This window comes from Suricata suricatta, chromosome 2, assembly GCF_006229205.1.
Source record: "Suricata suricatta isolate VVHF042 chromosome 2, meerkat_22Aug2017_6uvM2_HiC, whole genome shotgun sequence".
Taxonomy (NCBI): Eukaryota; Metazoa; Chordata; class Mammalia; order Carnivora; family Herpestidae; genus Suricata; species Suricata suricatta.
Window position 1 is genome coordinate 54,507,083 of NC_043701.1, and position 22,173 is coordinate 54,529,255.

General features: G+C 40.9%; 1 protein-coding gene across 4 annotated transcripts in view; it reads right to left on the reverse strand.

Annotated features, from left to right (window-relative positions):
- Positions 1-22,173, reverse strand: part of HECW1 (HECT, C2 and WW domain containing E3 ubiquitin protein ligase 1) — a 432,582-nt gene that overhangs the window by 39,997 nt on the left and 370,412 nt on the right. For all 4 annotated transcript variants that reach the window (XM_029926571.1, XM_029926585.1, XM_029926561.1 and 1 more), the window contains 5 exons: positions 17,870-17,953; positions 16,954-17,063; positions 11,627-11,747; positions 10,718-10,831; positions 9,731-9,883 (listed from right to left, as the gene is read on the reverse strand). In XM_029926571.1, the coding sequence (XP_029782431.1) occupies positions 9,731-9,883; positions 10,718-10,831; positions 11,627-11,747; positions 16,954-17,063; positions 17,870-17,953 (582 nt within the window). The remainder of the gene's footprint in view (positions 1-9,730; positions 9,884-10,717; positions 10,832-11,626; positions 11,748-16,953; positions 17,064-17,869; positions 17,954-22,173) is intronic.

The following is a 22,173-nucleotide window of genomic DNA, read 5'->3' on the forward strand; positions in this document are numbered from 1 at the left end:
TCTTCTCTCCTCACCTCATCTCCTCCTCACTCAAATTGACTAAGACGTATCCTCCTGTATTTTTCATCTAAATCCTATAATCACATACTAATTTATTTATATTTATGTTTGTGTGTCTATACACGTATAGGTTTTGCATCATTGTTTCTCACATTTTGGATCATGTTGTTCATACTTTTCTACTTCTTTCTTCTCTCTACATATCTCGAGGAACTCCCCCTCCATCATCTGGTTCTATGTCAGTGCTTTGCTGCCTCATGTCACTGTGTGGTGTGCATCTGCTGGAAAGAGGTTGACCAGTCCCCTGAGGATGGACATTTGGGTTCTTCTACCTCTGTGTCTTTGCAGAGGATGCTGAAATAAACACCCTTGTTGGTTTTGTTAGGCAGCACAGGACAGCTTTTAAAAGGCTACATTCTAGAGCTGGACTGAGTTTGGTTCCTGGCTCTGACACTCACGAGCTGTGTTACCTTGGGAAAGTATTAAATCTGAGTCTCAGTTCCCTCTTTTGTAAAACAGAAGATCATAGTAAGATGTGTAACTCATGTTGAGCCTTTAAAAGATCCCTGGCCCCTAATAAGCACTCAATAAATATTAGCTATTATAATTATTTTTTAAAGTTTATTTATTTTGAGAGAGGGAGCAAAAGAGGGGCAGAGAGAGGAGAGAGAGGATCGCAAGCAGCTTGCAGTGCAGAGTCTGATGCAGGACTTGATCTACTGAGCCATTCAGGTGCCCCAATATTAGCTATTATTATAGGAGTCCTCATATAAATAATTTTGTTTCTGTGAGATAGATTAATGGGCCAAAGGGTATATGGGATTTTACATTTTTTAGTATATATCATTGGTTGCATTTTTAAAAATGCTGTAACAATTCATGTTCCTACTGGTAACACGTGAGAGTACCCTTTTACCCATATCCCTTTCCAAAAGAGAGAATAAAACTTCTTAATTTTTGCCAATTTGATAGTTATGAAGTGATAGATCTTAATTACTTTATTTTGCATCCCCTTGACCATAAAATTAACAGTAAAATCGAAATTCTTTGAATGGCTTTTTGATTATTTAGAATCTTCTCTTCCCTGAACATCTTTTTCATGGTCTCTGCTGATTTTTGTAGAATTGCCTTCCCTCTTCTTTTGAAGTTGTAAGAGCTCTTTGAAATCCATACTACAGATTTGCAACCTCAAAATCTAAAGCTTGCCTTTTGACTTTATTTATGGTATATTTATGTCATAAAAAAAGTATTTTAATTTTAAACATTCAAATATATGTTTTCTATTATAGATTCTAGGGTTCCAATCATGATTTTAAAAGTCTCTACCATTCAAGGTTTCTGAGTACCTTTTATATTTTTAATGTTTATGTTCTAGAATACCTATAAGTTACTGAGATTTGAAGAAATTTTGTTACTTTTTTTTACATATACTTTCAAATTAGAAATTGAACCTATTCTTGTTGTTGCACAGCTAGTTGTAATGGCATCATTAACTAAGGAGTCCATTCTTTTCCAACTGAATTGAAGTACCTATACTAAATCCTCACGTCTATTTTGGATAATGCAAGTGTTCAAAGGAAGCATTAATTCTAATGGTTTTGAAACTTTTCCTGAAATTTCTCACAAGTTCTGAAGAAAGCTGCTTTCAGAGATGAACAGAATGGACATAGTCACAAGAGGTCATGCACATCTGATTGGTGACTTCTAAACTGATTTATGCCCCACGGCTTCTCTAGGGCATTGCTGAGAGGGCTACTCAGATTCAGTCAGAGATGGGAGCGTGAAGCTCTTGGTCTAGGGAAGGTCCTACGAACTGCTGTTGGATGACTTGGGGGAAGGAAGTTCATCTGATCCTTGACTCAAATGAAAACTACACACTGAGCTCTTCTGTAAGGAGGGGCCCTGGGAGGTAGAAGGGCCAGGAGACATCCAATGGGATCTTGTGACATTGTGGTTTCTAACTACTAATTCAAGACTCTGCACATGTAGCAAGGGATACTTAAAGTGTGTTATCCAGGGCTTCTTAAGTTCCATAAAACTCTACAATTACACTTAATACCCACTTGGCCAACCTCTAAACATGTTCAAAGGAGCCTCCCTCCTCCCCCCACCTCCCCTTGCTAAAGACATAAAAGCAGATGATTTTTACCACCCAAGTAGTGTCTGCATGGAAAAGGAGAGAGGTCAGGGCAGAGGCAAAAGCTTTAGGAGATTTTGGTTTGAGAAGTCCTAGAATTTCTGGTTGTGACACTGATAAGGTTAGATTTGTCACCATCACTGACATGAAATGACCACATGGACTCTAGTTGTTGCATGAAAACTGATTAAACAGCATCAGATTTGAAACCTGGCTTCTGAAAATTCTTCTTGCGTTGACAATTATGTAAAGAATGACTCATATTACAGTAACTGCTTAAATGATGCATAATACTTAAAACAGTGTCTGACACTGCAGCATGTGGTCTCAAAATAGAGAAGCCTTTCACCTATTTCAATTGTTTAGACATCAGTGCATCTTAGATTTGTTCTGGGAAAAGTGGCATTTAGAATCACTGAGATAGAAAAAGAATTTCCAGAGGTGATTTCAGAGAGGACAACTGGTAGAATCTTGAATGACATTCAAAAATCAGTACTTGTTCTGCATCCCAAATATTCTGAACTAAAAATTGAAATGAGATTGAAACTCTTATAACCAAGGATTTTTAACTGAGGATTACTCCATCTATTCATCCACCCACCCTTCTATCCATTCATCTATCCATCCATCCATCTTTCTTGACTCCCTTCCATCCTTTTTACTTTGCTTACTTCCACACATATTTATTGAGTGCTGAACTGTGATTAGGAAAACAGACCCTCTTCTTACAGTTTTTATATTCTAGGGAGAGAGACAAACATAAAGAGTTATAAGTATATAAGTTAAATATATAAATATACTTTATTTCATATGGCAATAAGTTCTGTCACTCTAGAAAGCTGTTAAGTTGGAGAGTTATAAATGGATGGGATATTTTAAATTGAGTGATCAGACCCTTAGAGGAGATATTTAAGCTGAATGTGAATCTTTCCTATTCAAGCACAATAATCTGAAAATATATGCATTTTTCACCATTCATATTTTGTATTAGATATAAAAATAAGATTGGAGCATTGCAAATTTATAGTTCTGTTCCCTCTATTCAGAAATATGTGAGAATTTTTTACTTGATATTTTCTTATACATCATTTTATAGCAAATGGGAAATTTCATATACTTAAACCCTCATCATCTATAATCCGTTACCAAGTGTTGCTCATTTGTTCATTCTCCTTCTGAGATAACTTTCCATTCCCACTGCTTCTCCCCTAGTTTATTTTCTTTTGAGAGAATTATTTCAACAGCCTCTTAAATGACACCCCATCGCCCACTCCAATTTAACTACTTGTAAAGTGGTAAACAGGGTTTACTTTCTAAAATACAGATCTGATCAAGATATTATTCTAAAAATATTACATTGCCATCTTCATGATAAAATCTGAACTCCCTGGAATGCCATCAGATGCCCTTTCCTTCCTGACATGAGGATGCCTTTATGTCTATTTATTTTGCAGCCACACCAAACTGACATGTGTTTGTTCACCCCTCCACCCCACTTGTGAGTGTTGAGACCTCTAACTGGAAGTTCCTTATTCCCACTCATTCTTAAAGCTCCTTATACCTAATACTAATAACCACACAATGTGATACATGTATAATAAGGCATATATAGCAATTATCACTTTGTATTGTAATTTGCCCTACTAAATATCTGCCTTTCCCTTAGTATGGGGTCTAGAGCCTAATACAAAAGTGTCTAGAACATTGCCTGGCATGGTTAGTAAGCTTTCAATGGATGCTTTATTATTTAGTTTTATATTAATTTCTGTATCTCCATGGACATAAAATCAGCATACAATAGAGATTAAAAGAATAAAAAGATCAACATATGAACACCTTATTACTATGCAAATGGAATAACATGATCAAAGAAGGAAGATATGGAATTTATAGTATTACTTTGAGATTTTTGTAGTCAAAGATACATACGATAGACACATACAGTTTAGCAAATGGGAATATTTCTAGTGGATGGATTGAAAGTCCTGAATTGTAGAAGCTCTTCTGGTTATTTGTAATCCCTGCCTTCCACCTTCATGGGTTTCCCATCATTCTTTGCCTTGCATGGTGACCTTGAGATGGGCTGCTATGGGATACAAAATCAGGAAATCTGTTGCCTTTTGGTTTATGGTTGGTTTGCCTGATGGGACTGGAGGGTGGAAGAAAGTGTTGACATGCTTTTTCCCAGCCAATCTCTGCCTGACTCATATCATTTGTGACCACAGGTCCCGTGGGAGGACCAAAGGGGCTCTAACTCCATCTCCCCTCTCTCACTTGTCATGAGTAAGACAGGGTCCTAATCAATTGAGAAAGTCAGTGGTACAAATAAATAAAGAAACAGCAATTATAAGACATCCTTTTCAGGCTATGACACAAAAATTGGATTTTTTCCAGTTTACTAATATGTATATATAGTTTCCTCACTGTATTTATTTATATTGGGATCTCTTGACACTTGACTAGAAACAAAGGGAAGTAGATGAAATCCATACAGCCCTTTGTACAGATTTTTGATTTCACTGGCTGTTTTCCAGGTGAAGCCCACACATAGCAAGCAGGAGCCAGAGAATTTCAAGTGGCCGCAGTCAGATGGGAGCTTGCAGGGAAGGCCCCTCTGCCCATCTCTTTGGGTAGTGCCTGGCCTGGAAGTGGCTGATGGAGATGCCCCGAGCAGTGTGAGAAGAGGTGGAGGCTTTCCGTCACTAACAGGCAGAGTTTAGGCACCGAGCAGAGTGCAAAGCTCCCAGGGGACATGTGTGTTTATTTACTGCTGACATTGTAAGATCTTTAAAGCTACAGATGATTAAAAAAAAAGTGTGGCTTTTGAGCAATTAATTGCACATGGAAGGTATGAACCCTATTTTAGTGGCTCTGGTACAAGGAAGTGACTGGTGTGGCTGTGGAACAATACTCATTTAAGCAGGCAATCTTCAAAGACATGTTATTTTGAACACCTCAAAGTAGCAGGTGTGTGATAGAATAAAATAAGATAGATATGCCTCTGCTCCTATGGAGTTTACTTTCTAGGGGGAATCACATAAAACAAAGTATGGGACGCAGAAGAAGGCCAGTGAAAGATAAAGACTAGAATAGGGGCGCCTGGGCGGCTCAGTTAGGCGTCCGACTTCGGCTCAGGTCATGATCTCACAGTTCATGGATTTGAGCCCTGTGTCGGGCTCTGTGCTGACAGCTCAGAGCCTGGAGCCTGCTTCAGATTCTGTGTCTCTCTCTCTCTTTGTCCTTTCCCCACTCATGCTCTGTTTCTCTGTCTCAATAATAAATAGACATAAAAAAATTAAAAACAAACTTCATAAAATAGATTTTAAAAAAAAGATAAAGACTAGAATGACAAATGAGCAAAAAAATTAACAGTGTGAGGATACTTCCTCCAGCCACACCTGAGAAACATTTCAATTCTGGGTGATGTTTGGATCCCGCAAAGCTGACTGATTTTCTCCCTGTTCATTTCTGGTTTATAGAATGAAAAGAGGGCTGGAGGTGAGAGTCACTCCTCCTTCCAGGCAGACCCCTGCTCAGGCCTGTTCTGCGTCACGTACAATTTCCAGCTTGACAAAGTCAAGGCTATGACCATGACAGGTCCCCTAGTCTTTATGGTCTGTTTCCTTAGGTGTGATGTATCGGTCACAGCAAGAATCATCTTCCTGACAGCACATGTTGGGGGTGGGATAAAGTGTCCTGGGGACTGAAAAGGGAAGGAGGAGAGCCGTGCACCTAGGTCTGAGATCAGTCGCAGCCCTGCTCAAGGTGAGAGAGTGGCACTTGATCGGGCCATCAGATTTGAGAACTCAGGATTCAGGTTTCCTCAGTGTTGTCAACCTCCTGGCTGCAAGGGTGACAGTGACAAAGCCTCAGGCAGGGACCTCAGCACTCACTTGCTGCCCACACAGAGTGCAAGGCCTAGAGTGACATCAAGGTGTGAGCCCTCCTTGGTGCCCCTCAGTTACAAGGCCTGCCAAAGAGCTGACCGGGCACACGAGGGGCTCAGTTATCTTTGTAAAACCATTTGCTATAAGACACAAAGATGGCTTATAGGAAAATACACCAAAGGGATAGCTGCAGTGACATCATCTGGCCGAGACGTCCACAGCCCAGTAGGGCTTCCTGCCCAAAGCTAAAGCAAGATGCACCCCAGGTTTGCTCAGCCATGGCTGTGACTACTCAAAGGACTGCTCCCTGCCCCCAGGACTTCCAAAGTGCCGACGAGAGGTATCTGACTCCACTAGCGTTTCGCCGTATGATCTGATGCCTGGGCTGGTTCTGCATCCCTGGTCTCCACCAGCCCGGGGATCAAGGGACTGGAGGTGAACCTCACCTCAGCCTCACATCAGAGGAGAGGTCCCTGCTCACTTTGTAACAATTTGCCATGCTACGTGCAGCTCTACAGGGAGCTCATCCGCAGGAGCTCTGCGTAAACTGCTAGCTGCTCAGAAAGCTACCTATAATTTTGTTCCAGGCTAAACAGTAAATATCCTCAAGGAGAGTGGGAATGTCCTCAGATGGAAGTCCTCACGTCCTTTCCTTTGGAGAGACGGTGGTTAGCTAGCACTTCTAGGGCAGGCACTTTCAGGCCTTTGACCTTTCTGAAGGATCCATCCAGAGAACTCTGCTACTGCCAGCAATATCCCCGAATAACCAGTTTCCTTCCTCACTGCAGTAAAGTAACTCACGCATGAATAGAGCATCTTTAGTGCCTCCATGCCAGAGACAAGCAGAGGGCAACCAGCCAGATTGAGAGCAGAGGCTGGGCAGCTGGCCAGTAGCAGGTGACTGAGGCCACACTCACATAGCACGTGAGCAGGCCACAAGTCCAGCAAGTCTTCTAGGCCTCACTCTCTGTTTGCACAAAAACATGCTTAACTGCAAGGTTTCCTTCAAAATGTTGGGTCCCAATGCCACAATGGTGCTGATCTTGTGCCACCATCCAAATGTGGCTTCCAACACTCTCGTCCTTGATGTTCTCAGTTCTGTTCGCTGTTCTGAGCCCTGGAGCCCCCTTCTATTGCCTACACACCCCTCTGCTTCCACCCTACCTGGCCCCCCTCCCTGCCACAGCAGGTCTCTGCTGAGCACCTCCTGCTCTACCAGGCTGCTCCTTCTGTTGTCACACTCCTAGGTGCTCAGCTCTCTGCCCACTCCTTAGCTTTCTCAGGAACCCGCGACTTTGCCCAAGACTCACACATCCACGTTGTCCACTTCACTGTGGGCCTTTACTCTGCTCACCCTTCACACGAGCTCTCACCTCCTATCACAGCTAAGCCACTGGGCTGTCTTCCAAATCTCGGTTTCTAGCCCAAATGCTCTCCTTCTAACCAGAGCCATAGTTCCAGTTACATAATACACCTATCTGCATTTATAACAGAAACTGCAAACTACCTGTCAAAGAGTGAATTCCTCATCTTTCCTCTACGTATTTTTCACTTCACATAACTCCCGTTTCAGCCACTCGAATCAGCCCACCCAACCAGGAACTCCGTACACATGCTGTACTTCTCTCCCCCCTCACCTCTACATTCCGTCAGTGAACCAACTAGTTGAATCTCTTCTCGCTCCAGGATGTCCCTCAAGTCAGTCCCTTCCTTTTTCAGACTCTGCCTCTGCTTGAGTTTGAATCTTTGTTGCTCCCCTTGATTCATCAACAGCTTTATAGCTAGTCTTGCTCTTTCCAGCCTTTCCTCCTCAAGCGCATCTCCACACTACAGCAAGACTTATTTTTCAAAACCACAAATCCAATGACAGCATTCTCCATACAGGGTCATCTGTCTCTCTCTTCCACCCCCAGCCTCACTTCCCACCATAACCCTGAAGTCATTTTCTGCTCTGATCTGTCTTCACTGCTTGGTGAAGGCTCCATTCCCTCTCATGCCTTTCAATTCTTACTTTCCATTTTGGTTCCTGGGAAGGTCTTCTCTCCCTTTCTCTGCTGAGTCTCCTGTTCAATTGCTCCTTAAGACTTGGTGTAATCACCCCCTCTTTTTATAAGATCCACTGACTTCACTCCCCACTCTCCATCCCCTAACTTGGGTGGAGTGAGACATTTCTCCTTGTGATTTTGTACAATTCTCAGGCTTATGGATACACCCCAGACTTAACACACGCAGATGCATGTGCACATTAAGTACGTGTAAACTAGCATTTAGGACACTGTAGCATGGCTGTTGGTCTACTCCTGTGCTTTTCCCACTACCATTCCACCATTTCATCTTTAGTATCCTGGCACATAGTGTGTGCCTGGTTTTTAATTGGTAACATCATGAAGGCATTCCCCCAACACCTTAGCATAGTCATATGCAGTATAATATTTGATGAAAGTATTTCCTTATTGATTGGTGATACTCATTCATGACTTCTAAGACACCATCATGCTCACAGTACAATCGGTCTATGTAGGTACTCTTGTGTTACAGGCACTACAGCACTCTCTACTATTGGAATGATCCCTGCCCCATGTGATCTCAGTCAGAGCTGGCATTCAATTGTCAGGGTCATAAGTCCCCCTAAAGGCCACTTGTCTGCTCCACTGGCCTGTCTTTGTGTTTCTGCCTCACAGACATAAACATCCACTCATTGATAAATTACAGGAAAAGGAGCAATGCAGGGCAACCCTTGATTCTTCATCTGTGTCAAACACTGAGTTTTTGGAGAGAGAGGACATGGGCAATAGCTGGAAGTCTCAGCAGAGGTCATTATTCTGCTGCTGTAAACCAAAATGCAGGGATCAGGGCTCTCAGCCCAGGAGGCCAGGTGTCACCCCAGGAGTTCTTTTTGGCAGTAGCTGCCAGAACACATGAAAAATGAGCAATGCCAGATAAGAACCCACATCCGCAGTTTCCAGGACCCATTTCCCTCTTAACAGCAGGAGCCCCTACAGTGATAGTAGGGGTAATTTTCAAATCAGGTATGGTGGTGCAGAAAAACACTGGCATCTTAGATATCCTATGCAGCTTTCTGGAAACTTCTAATACCCATATCTGAGGTATCTCACCCCCAAAATTGCATTGGGTTGACTGATACTTATCTTCTTACACATCTAAGTGGTTATAGATGCCTCAATAAAAAAGAAGGAAAGAGAGATTGGATTATCAAGTCAGGGGGATGCTCAGAGAGCACCTGGCCCAACAGCCTTATTTCACAGTAAGACGCAGAAGCTGATGTCCACAGAGCTAAAACCTCTGGTCCAAAATAAAAAAAAATTTCAAGTCCACAAATACCTTTAGGAAGCCTCCACTGAGGACTCATGATTTTCGTAGACTTTTCAACATTTAGAAAAATTTCAACATTCAACTGTATCTACTTACCTTGGTGTTTCCTCAGCAGGTGGTTACTGGATCTTACATCAATTTGAAATTGATAGTAAATTTGCAGTATCTTTTAGTAATTTATTTCATGTTCTGGGTGAAAACTAACAGTCTTCTTTCTAGGGCTTTGCTGTTCATTCACAGCATCCCTCACAATATCTGGCCCACTGCTCTCTAAACAAGAAATAATCCTGCTCAAGAAATACAGTCCTCCTGACTCCTGAATGGGAAAGACCAGAACTTACAAGCACAAGAAAGCAAACCTTCTAGATCTTACCATTCAAGATGGTTTTCCACAAACGCTGACATGGGGCTGATCTGCACTGTGTAGGTATCATTTGCAGAGTACTCAAAGAGTCCGTAGTAAGGGTTGAAGAGCTCCTGAGACAAAAGGAAGAAGAACTCTCGCGAAGGACCACTGTAGTCCAGGCTGCAAAGGAAGCAGAGGCCCAGGAAGCTCATTACATGTGGGAGGTGGGGCCTTTATCTATTCAGGTTCTAGTGTGTTCTTTCAGAGTCAGTGCAGGGAAAGCAAAGAGTAGCCTCTGTTCTTTGTAGTGGATCCCTGCAGAAGCATAACTTGCTGTAGAAAATGAGGATGCAGTAATTGGTAGGGGAGTTTCTTACTAGATGTCTGTGAAAAAAACCCTTATGGCAGTGTTGCCTAACCTTTTTTTTCAATCATTGGATAAACCACACACAGCTGGCCCATTAAAAAGAAGGACTTTGTTGAGAGAGGCATAAAAGAATTTCCTGCGATAGTGCATGTGTGCATGCCTGTGTGCATGTGTATGAACTAAAAGAACTTTCCTAGTTTGTTCTGATACACTTTCCTAGGTAGGCTCATCCTCCCCTGTTGAGTTGGTTTTCTATGAAATCACTGAAATGCTATGAAAAATTTGGTATGCAGTTGTGAATGCACCCCCTAGGAGGAAGAGCTCTCTGATCAGATAATAAGAAGTGTAAGCCACCTGAAAAAGTAAAGATCCGATAGCTTAAGTCTGTATTTTTGGCTCATGCACAGAATAAGTGTGTAACTTCATACTCTAACACATGCCAATAAATCTTAGGCTTTTGAAGAATGTGAAATCTCAAGCTTGGCAATACCTGGGAGAGAAAGACCTCCTAAAAGGACATGATCAGAATCACCTTGGGGCAAAGGCTAAGAGCCACCCTACTCTTTCCTGAGCAAAATCACCAAGATGTGGCAGCTCTGGCCTGCCCACATCGAGTGAGGTGTCTGCATGAAACTGCTGGTCCTCACCCCTCCTCTCCAACAAAGGTGACGTAGAGCTTGTTCCGCTGAAGCTCCTTCCGGGAATAGGCCATCACCTGATTGAAGGTTCCTTCTAACAAGTGGTCCCGACGAATGATGAGCCTGGGAAGAAGAAGCCATGTGGGCAGTGAGTGGGGACTCCAAGTTCTGATGCTGGAGGGTGTTCTAGATGAGCTGTGAGTATCGGGCTTTTGGTCCCCCCACCCCCGGCCTCTCCAATGAGGTGCAGATTCCATCAGTTCAGCAATGGACTTATTTTAATGCTCTTTGCAAAACATTGGGAGCACAAGGACAACATGTACACTTTTATAATTGGATGCACTCCATCATACTGGACTACTTTTAGGATTCTTTTCAATCAATTCCAAGAAGAATTTCTTAAGTTGGATACCTCAGTTTAGATTGATATTTTAAAGATGAAAATAATAAACCCAGAGGGGGAAAATACAACTATTCACTTGGACCCCAATTACAAAGTTATAGAATCCATGGATTTGCCTAACGAGATAAATTTGTACCAAAAATAAGTAAAAGGAAATACACATTTTTAACATTTAGTTTAAGATTCTTTGTTTTCTAAAAAGGTTTATCATTAATTTTATATATGCCTTAGTGTCAGATCAGTTTTTTCTCTCCCTCCTTCTCTTCTCTTTCCTTCCTTTCTTCTTCTCTTTCTTTTTTTCTTTATTTAATTTCCTTTACTTTTCTTTCCTTAACTTTCCTTAACTTCCTTTTTTCTTTCTTCCCACCTTCTTTTATTCTTTCCTCCCTTTGATGGACATAACTGTTACCATACCATGGAATCCAATCTCTAGAAAGTATCACAAAGCTTAAGGAGGGTATAAAGGATAGAAAAATCTAGGCTCTGAATTCAGGGATAAGCCTGGGAGCACTCACTTAATTTTTCCTGGACCCTGACCAAATCCTTTGGCTTCCAGTTTTCGGTAGAAATTGCGGAGCTTGGCCTCAAAGTCTCTCCGGTAGGGTGAGGGGGCCCTTGCACTGGCTCTCTGTAAACCTGCAGAGAGAAGCACATGGTCTGAAGGTCATCCCTCATCTGTGGAGCAAGGTGAGAAGGCCCAACCAGAGGCACTTTCCTATGTCTTTGTATTTTTCTGCTCAAAGAAGTTTCCCTTGATTTCCATTACTCTTTCAGTTACTTTTATAATAAATGGAAAAAATATTAATAAAGAGACAAAGGAATTCTGATGACAATAAACATTTATGTCTCTCACTCCATTTCAACTTGTATGTCTCTTAAAAATACCTTGATTAGCATATCTACTGGCTTAATTGTACTTAAATAATCTAAAACAACATAAATCAAACTAGTCTAAATTTTTCTTATAAGTTTCCATACTATAAGAAGTGATTGTAACTATAATGAGGCAAGACAGACTGTAATACATATGTATGCCATACTTCTCTAACTATATTGATCCTAAATTAAACATAGGTGTTCAGTAGGGCCCAAAGAATTGAAGAATTTGTAATAGATTACCTTGTATCATAGAAGAAACATTTATAATAATAATAATAATAATAATAATAACATCAATAACGATAACACCAACAACTTGTTCACTCCATATAAAAGAGAGTTTTTATATCATTCAGAATATTTGCAAATGCTTTATTATTCTTATATACTTTTTAATGAAAAAAAGGAGTGGAAAAATAACATTCTTCTCCAAGTTTTACAGATGGCCAGAAACACAGCTTGTCTCTTCAATAACTAATAGTTATATTTAACAGTTATTATTTATACATAGTTATTACTTATTAGTTATATTATTAATATATTAATAGTCATATTAATAGTTAATTATAATGTATAATTATAATTAATCATAACATATGTTATTAGTTATTGAAGCCACTTAAGTTACAGCTTACTATATTCTAGATATTGAATTTATATTCTAAAGAAGACTGAGGCCAACAAACTCACAGGAATGAGAATATAATTACAAGTTGAGATGATTGCGGCCCATGAAGGAATGGAACTCAGTTCTTTGAGATCATAGAGCACTTTGGCCAAGTTCAGGAAGGCTTTCCTAAGAAATATCTGAAGAATAAGTAAGCATAAATTAGACTGAACTATTTAGGAAAGGCCTCCATTGAATTAAGACAAGAGATGATCTGGGAGAGGAACAATTTAGGTAGAGGATCAGCATGTGCAAAGGTCCTGCAGCAGAATGGGAAATGGTGCTCCAGTTTACCTGGATCATAGGGTATAAGGATCAGAGTGATGCAAAACAAGAGTTGAGAGGTGGCCAGGAGATGATCAAACAGGATAACATCCACTCTGTTAAACAGTTTTGTTTTAATGCTAAGCACAATAGGAAGCCATTGCATGAGGGCTGACATAATGAGACCTGAGTTATGAAAACATCAGTTTTTCTGCAGTAGAGGGGAAAAAATGAGAAAGCTAAGGTAGTTTTAGAGAGGTTGGACTAGGGTGGTGTCAGTGGAGATGAGAAGTAGACAGACTAGAGGTGTGTTTAGGAGGCAGTGAATTGGACATAGGTAGTGAGGTAGAGGTGGGTTTCAGATTTTGTATTTGAAGGGACTTCAGTCACAGTCATTGAGATGGGGAACAATGGAAGAAGAACAAATCTGTGGGGAAGATCATGAGCTTGGCCTTTGATGGCACTACCTTTGAATGGACTATTGGAAAGAGACATAGGTTGAGAAAAAAGAGAAGAAACCTGGGACTGAATCTCAAGCATGGTAGGAAGTGAAGGATGGATCTGCAAAGGTGGCCAAAGCAGTAGATGAAATGCCTACAGCAGTGTCACAGAAGCTAACTGAAGAGGTGATTTAAGAGGGAGAGCAGTCAATAATGTCAAATGTGGCTTATTATTAAATGTGAGAATTACCCAGTGGACTGTGAGCCCAGACATCATGGTAACCTTAGTGAAGACCTCCTCTAATGCACAGGTGTGGAGCAGAAGGAGAGGCAGCCTTTGTAGACTTAAAGGATTGGTAGCAGGCATTTGAGAAAATGTTTATCTAATGGCTTCAATTTTCTCAGTGAAGGGAGAGGGATATTTTTGCTAGAAGAGACACAGAGGGTTGGAGGTTTGAAGGGAGCATAAATATTTGAAATTGCAGTAGAGAAGTTTACCAAGGAAAGGTAGGTGCAGGGAAATGTGGTAGAGTTTTCTTTTGGGTGTTCAAGGTCCATGTGAGGTGAGAGATGACTAAGTTAAAATTTATAATCTGCTCTGTCAGGCGAATTTGCCCAAGAATGCCTGAGCACAGATGTAGAGGAGGCAGACAGTACACTTGTCTAGGGGCCCAGTTCTTTAAAAAAAGAAAAATGGAGAGGACTGTAGAGTTTACATCACTGGCACAGATATTACTGAAATAACGAACCATGGAATCTATGCCAGATAAGGGAAGAACAAGAGGAAAGAGAGGTGTGCATGAACTAGAGGTCCTGATGAAAGCAAAGGACAGTAACGGGGAGAGCAACTGAATAAGTGTGTTGGGCAGGAGGAGGATGCTTGAGTCAGTGATTTTAGAGATGACAACAAGGGTGGAAGGTGACTGTGGGAACAAGTGGTTGTGGTGGGGAAGGGGAAGGTCATTCCAGACCAGAAACTCCAGAAACCAGGTGCCAGGGAAATGGACGGGTATCCTTGTGGATGTTGAAGTCATTCAAGATGATGGAAGGATTTGACGAAGGAGAGGGAGACTATGAGACAGGTACCACAGTCTTTGGAAATAAGAAAAAGGCTTGTAGATGACAGCAACCAGGGGTGGGGGTAGACACAAACAAGGAAACATGCAGGGCACCAGCCCCACGGTTGGGCTCCCCAGCACCTGAGGTCAAAGGGAACCAACAGCCGCCACTTGAAAAAATTTATTCTCAGTGAAATGCCAGATTTCAGGGTACAGGTAGAACTAGAATACAAGTCTGTAGGTGCAAGTATCATTTTCTGTCCAGTAGATTACAGTAAATTTTATAATATGACTTACTCTTGCTGGTATTACCACTGACCATAATGTATTTTTCTAATCATTTAGGCTTTACAAAGTACTTTGGCATAAATATCTATGATTTGCTCTATCTGTAGCACCCAGATAAATTTCATGAAAGTCTAGAGAAATGAGAATTACAAAATTTAACACAAAAATTTTGAACTGCATAATCTAGGACCTCATGGTCAGAGCTAGGAGAATAAAGAATTAAAATAAATGATTGTTTGGATTCGTGGTATTAGTAATGCCTCATTAGAAAACTTGATTCCTTTTATGTAAGTCATACAAGTGATTCTCATTTAGCAAATAACTCTTCATCCTGTCTTATTTTTCTATTTGTAATATGATATGTCCCCCATGTAATGATGTTGAAAGCACACTGTACTGTTAAATGTTCCAACCAAACTGCAGGTACTTTATCAGGCTGGGTCAATCTCTATAACAAAATGGCAGATCATCATGCAGAGCAATAGGTCCCCCCAAATGGAAGGCTCTACTCCCCAAAACTAAGTCATCCTGTGTGCATGGAAACATTTGACTGTCCTGATGCTGGCTCTGGAAAAGCTCCTCATCCTCCTTTTCCCTGGGCCATAGCATCTCAATTATGTAGTACATCAGAGGCAGCACTCATTGGGCATTTCCTTAGCAATGTCACTGGTGCACTGGTTTGGAGGAAACGACAACAAGGAGATGCTGACTTAGAAACAGATTTTAGCAATTAATAAAACTACCTCTAAGAGACAATTCTGAGTGACATGACCTGGAAGAGCCAAACTAAAAGATATTCTAGTTTTAGAAACCTATGGCCATACAGAGTGATGCTGAGTGAGACATCCCCTCTGAGGGACTGAGCACACTGCTAAATTCTGTATCTCTTGTGAATTTCTCCACTGACTTCAAAAGCTAAGCTCAGACTCTGATTCTAGAAGTTATGAGATAGGAACCTACTAGATTTTTTTTTTTTAGGGAGAGAGAGAGAGAGAGAGAGAGAGAGAGAGAGAGAGAGAGAGAATGTGTGTGTGCAGGTGCAGGGCAGAAGGAGAGGGACTGATAGAATCTCAAGCAGGCTCCATGCCCAGTGAGGAGCTCCATGTGGGGCTTGATCTTATGACTGTAAGGTCATGACCTGATCCCAAATCAAGAGTTAGATGCTCAACTGATCTTGCCACCGAGGTGCCCCCCTACCAGATTTTTGCAACTAAACCCCTTTATATCTATCTATCTATCTATCTATCTATCTATCTATCTATCTATCTATCTATCATCTATCAATATCCATTTACTTTTAATGTTATAAAAAGAAATTCAGGTTTATTCTCAAGACTTAGAACAAGGTGATATTGTGATCAAACCACTGAGGAAAACCTTTCCCGGATCCCATTTGGGAGTATGGATTTGATTTACACTAATTATCCTGATGAACTCAGGAATGAAAGCTTTGTTTTCACTAAACAGTTCAGTACACATTTCCTCATTTTGAACAGAAAATACCTATAAAGAATTTCTGTAATGTGGGTAAATTAATCCTAATACATAAAGAAAACTGTAGGGCAACAATTTCACGTGTAAGAAAACTCTTCGACACCTTCATGAGTATATAATGGTGGTCCTTAGTAATCACATCACCTAAGAATTCCTTTACACTTTAAAAAAAGTTACTAAAATTGGCACCTAATAATAGTCAGAGTCAAAAGGCAGATTGTTTCAGAAAGGGCTTGTCCCTTTTAAATGCCTGCAGAGTACCTTTGGAATACAATAGTAATTTAGAGCCAGGGTCAGCAGACTTTTTCTGTGAAGTGCCAGATAGTAAATATTTTAGGCTTTTGTGGCCACCTGCTCTCATTGCTACTACCCAGCCCTGCTGTTGTAGTATGAAAGTTGCTATAGAAATATTTTTCTATATTTATTATTTATAAATAAACAGGTGTGGCTGGGGTCCAATTAAATTTTCTTTATAGACACTGAAATTTGAATTTCATACAATTTTCACATGTCATGAAACAGTTTTTGTAAAAAAATTTTCAAATTATTTAAAAATGTAGAATGCATTATAGCTTGGGGGCATTACAAAAACAGGCAGCAATTTGTCAACACCCAATTTTGACAATGTCCTTTCAATCTGAAAATTAAAAGGGAGGAAGGGAGAGAGGACATGTATACAACTTCCCTTCTTCCTCTGCATCTGGAAACACAGATGTCTCTACAGGATACAGAATGCCAAATATTCATGTTACCTGGGGAGTTCTGAGGTGAGGAACAGGGTGAACAGCGGGGAGAGAAGCTGTACCCGGGATGGAAGGCAGCCTGCAGTGGGACGTAGGACATAATCTCTTCTTCAAAGAGACTGCAAAGTGAGAAAAGCAGCAGGAGGAGGAGGAGGAGGAGGAGGAAGGAGAAAGGAGGAGGAGGGAAGGAAGAGGAAGAATGAGTAAGGGGAAGAAGGGGAGGAGCAGGAAGAAGGAGGAGCAGGAAGGTGGAGGAGGAGGAAGAAGGAGGAGGGAGGAGGAGGAAGAGGAGGAGGAAAAGAAGAGGAAGACGAGGAGGAGAGGGAGGAGGAGGGGGGAAGAAGGGGGAAGAAGCAGAGAAGAAAGGAGAAGGAGAAGGAGAAGGAGAGGGAGGAGGAGGAGGAGGAGGAGAAGGAGAAGAAGAAGAAGAAGAAGAAGAAGAAGAAGAAGAAGAAGAAGAAGAAGAAGGAGAAGAAGAAGAAAGAAGAAAGAAGAAGAAGAGGGGGAGGGGGAAGGGGGAGGGGAGGGGGAGGAAAAAAAAAAAGAAAGAAAGGAAAAAAGTTAGTTTTCTGTCCACGAGGGAGTGTTCATGAATTGGGGTGATAGTGGTTACAGTTCTCACAAGGCAATAAAAGCACTTGGGTTCACTTAGATAGGCACAAGCCAGTATGCAAATTCTCAAGAGTTATTTTAAACTCTAATTAATCCTGCAAAAATAAATTCCCCATCAAGTACTATACACAATTCTTAATACCCCATTTATAAATGTAAAGAAAGCAATGGACATCAGGTACAAGGGTGGGGCCCTACTTTAGTTGCAGTGCCTAGAATCCTCTAGAACAAATGTTGAATATTTCAGTCATAGCTGTGGTGGAGAACTACCCAGAGCAGCTTTTCCAGAAGGGTTTCAGGCTTAGCCCCTTACCTCAGCAAAATGACTAGATCTGCATCACAGGACAACTTTTCAAGCCCATGATTACCCTCAGTCCGAATGTAATGGATTTTCTCCCTAGAATAATGTGGGAAAGAAAATAAGAATTACACACCAATACATAAGCTAAGGAATAAATCATTTTCTGATTCATTTTGTCTCTGCCAACATGGCTGAATAGCAATGTTCTAATGTCCAGTGAGTTTTGTGGTTTAAGTTCTTATTAAAGATTCCCATGAGGCTCTACTAGGGACCACCATCCTCAGACTCACACAGGGATGGAAGCTGAGGAACACAACAAAGGTAGGACCTCAGATAGCAATGACAGTCAGGAGTGAAGGTGGATAAGGAGAGCTCCTGGAGGACTATCATGGGCTCATGGTGTCTCAGGAGCCATGGGAAGAAAGAGCAAGAGGACATCTCTTGAGAAACCTTATCCTGATAGAAAATGTATAATGTCACACTGGGTTAAAGAGGGTCTAGTGTTCAAAATACCAGAGTCTCCTAGGTCATTCTGAGCACAAGCATCAATTTCTCTGTTTAATTACAACTTGCATTCTCTCTTTTATGACCTCCAACTATAATCCGGCAAATTATTCCAATGAGGCTATAGATAAATAACATTTATTTTGATGAAATTAACTTTGTACTTTGCTTCTCTGACATTCAAATATTCAAATATTACAGGGTGCCTGGGTGGGTCAGTTGGTTAAGTATCAGACTCTTGATTTCAGCTCAGGTTATGCATGGGTTTGAGTCCCCCATCAGCTATCAGCACAGAGCCTGCTTGGGATTCTCTTTCTCCCCCTCTCTCTCTCTGCACCCGCCATAAACATTTAAAAAACCAAAATCAAATATTCAAATATTACAAATGCCATAACCATTGGTTTTCAATGGTTTGAAAAAATGGAGCAGATGTGTCCATACATCATTTTGCAGGGAGGATGTGGAAGCCTAGCCAAGAGTGTAAGCACCAAGCCTCCTCCACCACCTGTTCCTCCATATGCATGCTTCAAAGAAGTGAAAACTTTCCCCCTTTTTTGAAGAGATGCAACAGAAATATGGGAAGATGTAAAGATTTATTTTTTTAATATTTAGCTTTCTTTATTTTTTGTTAAAATTTTTATTTTGAGATTATTTTCGAGTCACATGTAGTTGTAAGAAATTAATATGGAGCCATCCAGTATACCCTATACTCAGTTTCCTCCAAAGTATGACTTTTTAAAAGATTTATTATTTATAAAAATACTGCAGATACCATTTTTCCTCTCTCTGATTATAATAATGTGAACCCAAATCTTCATCATTACTTGCATATTTTCAGGCAACAATATAATAAACTTGACCTTTTAGTTCACATATTTTTTAAAAGGGAAACTTTTTGGCCTCTACAAAGATACACAAAAGAGGATTAAAAAGAGAAATGCATTGTGATCCAAACTCTCATTATAGGTATGGTTTGACTGAGGGTTTGAAAAAATGGAGCAGATGTATCTGCACATCATTTTGAGGGATGATGTGGAAGCCCAGCCAAGAGTATAAGCACCATGCCTCCTCCACCACCTGTCTCTTCCTCTGTGCTCCTATGCTCTTGATTCCATGTTCCTGAGCTTTGGCCTCTAAATCCTGATAACGCCTCGCAGGCCTCTTGTTTAGAAGACTTTTGTGGTTAAGTGACTTCAGCCCCACAAAGGACTCTCAAATTCATATGTCCTCCCAGTGACAGTGCCCCTAGGGCAGATTATCCCGTTGTCCTAGGGACCCATATGTGAATAAGCCCCTGGTCTCTTTGCCTGGAGAAAAAAATTGTCCTTTGTTCCCAGGGCCCCTGAGGAAATGAAGTCCAAAGAGGGTCAACTCTACTAGGGCAGCAAAGTGGCTCTATTCTCTCACCACCCACATGGACCACATCCGTGTATCAGATAGCCAAGCATAGTTTTCTGAGACTTTCAGTGGCTCTCCATGGGACACTGCATCCTCTGTCACATATATGAAAATCTCATGGACTGGGGGGCCGCCAAATGCCTCTGGAACTCAACTCCAAAGGCATTGCAACTGAGAAAGATCTCTGAAGGCAAGAATGCCATCTGCCTCCCAACATATATCCCTTGCTCACCAGAAAAACTCCAGTGCAAAACTCTCCTCAGAGCTCAGTTCAACAGAGCACCTGCCTTCCTGACATTTTGACATCTTCTTTTGTGGCCTTAAAGACCTCAAAGCTTGAAATTCAAATGAAATCCTTGACATTCTTCTATCACTATCACTGAATTCTGATCCTGTCCTTTAACACATGCTATATCTATATATTTGGCTTAAGGAAAACAAAAAGTCAAATTTGTCTATTGTCTGTCTTCTTCAATAGATTGCAAATACCATGTGAAGTAGGGTCAATGTCTGTTTTGCTTTGCTACTGCATACACAGATCCAGCACAATCCTGTCCAGAATACTGGCACAATAAAATCATTAGTTGAAGGAAGAATGGATGAGGACTGCTACCATGTCCCTTAACAGGAACCAATGTCATTAACCTCTGGGTTTTCAGGCTCCATCTTCCCTCTTCACATGTGACTTCCTTATGATTCACGGTTGTCTGCTAAACACAGTTTTCTGAGAACTCACTCTTCACCCTCTAACCCAGCGACTGGCTTTGTGGACCCAAGATAGTGGATCCATGGCTCCCTGGGAAGAGCAATGGCTGAACAGGGTCAGTCTCCATTTGGGGACAACAGAGGAAGCAGGAAGTTCTTCTTTTCAACTTCTAGACCTTTAAAATGGAGCAAACTCACCCTCACAGCACATCCGGGGACAGGCACAGGCCCAGTCATAGCAAGTAGTGCCTGGCCTCCTGCTTCCTGTAAGCCTGACTCTCTGAAAGGCAATGTCTTGTTCTTATTCTCCCTTTTTAAATCCATGGCTTCTTAGTCATTGTGTGCCTTCTGCTTTTGATGAGATATTTGGGGTCTCATCTTGGGTCTACAGGTCCTTAAAAGAATCTATATCTTAAAGAAGTTATTAGTTTCTGTACTAAATAATTATCAAAATTTTTTCAATTCCAATATGTCCTAATTCCAAGTTCTCCCATATCTGGAATATCATAATTGTACAATTCTGCACTGCAACAAAGCCTTTAAAAGGTTTCCTGGATTTTGTTATAATGTGATACTATGCAATAGTACAGAAAATAGTTTCTGTCCCTTGAAACAGTTCACTCTTTTACCCCTGGGATTACATTTTTCACTTTTAAAATACCTTAAATGGGACTCTAGTGCCTTTGGTGAGTTCAGATTCCTCCCAAAAATAAGATGTAAACTCATTACTTGGTGGTAGAATCAGTAATATAATAAATGTTCATGAGCAGCAAGATCTCAGAAACTTTTCCTCTAAAAATCCCTTGGAATTCCCTTAAATTATCATGTACTGCGAGTGAGAGACTATCTCACAAATAAATGACACAGTAATGAAATGGGTAGAGTTGAATATAAGTGGAAATGATAATCACTTGTGCTAAAGTTCATCTGTTCATGCTAAAGATCTTTCATTCACTCTAAATGTAATTAGTGTTTTTTATCTTCAAAGGACTAGGTTCTGAGGCAGAGAGTGATACAAAGGCGAAGAACAGAGGGTCCTGATCTCTGGGGCTTACGGATTGTAGGGAGACATCAGTATAGACAGCTACAAGAGATAATGGAAAAATATCCTAGAGGTACAAAAAGGAATGCTGTCAAAGCAAGCAAAAGAATTACTAAAGTTTGCCTGGGTCAGTGAATCTTTGCATTTGGTTTGAGCTTTTAAGTCAAGAGGTCCTTAAGAAAAAAGCCATTGCCAGAGGGCAGAGGTAGGAGATGACACAGACTGTTTGGTGGAGGTAGAAGACTCTAGAAGAAAAAAGTAGCATGGGATGGAGAGTTAGGTTAGGACCAGACTTTGGAGACCATGGAAACAGTGCTTAAGAATCCTGACTTTATTTCACACACAATGGGAAGCTTTTTTTGAAGGACAGTAGTGATATAATTTAATCTTTGCTAAAAGAATGGAATTCTGGTGAGAGATAGGGGACGTCTTCTAGGAGATTCCTACAAAATCCAAGAGAAAAATGCTGAGCACCCAAACACAGGCATGACAGGGAAGGAAAATAAAAGCTGAAGACAGAAAGTGAGGAGGCAGATGTTTGGATGTGGAGACAGAGAAAAAGGGAGGAGTTGAGATAAAGCCGTGGGGAGGACAGTGGTTCTAATTCACACAGAGTAAAACACAGGAAAAAGAAGTATCAGTGAGGGTGTGTGTGGAGGCGCGCAAG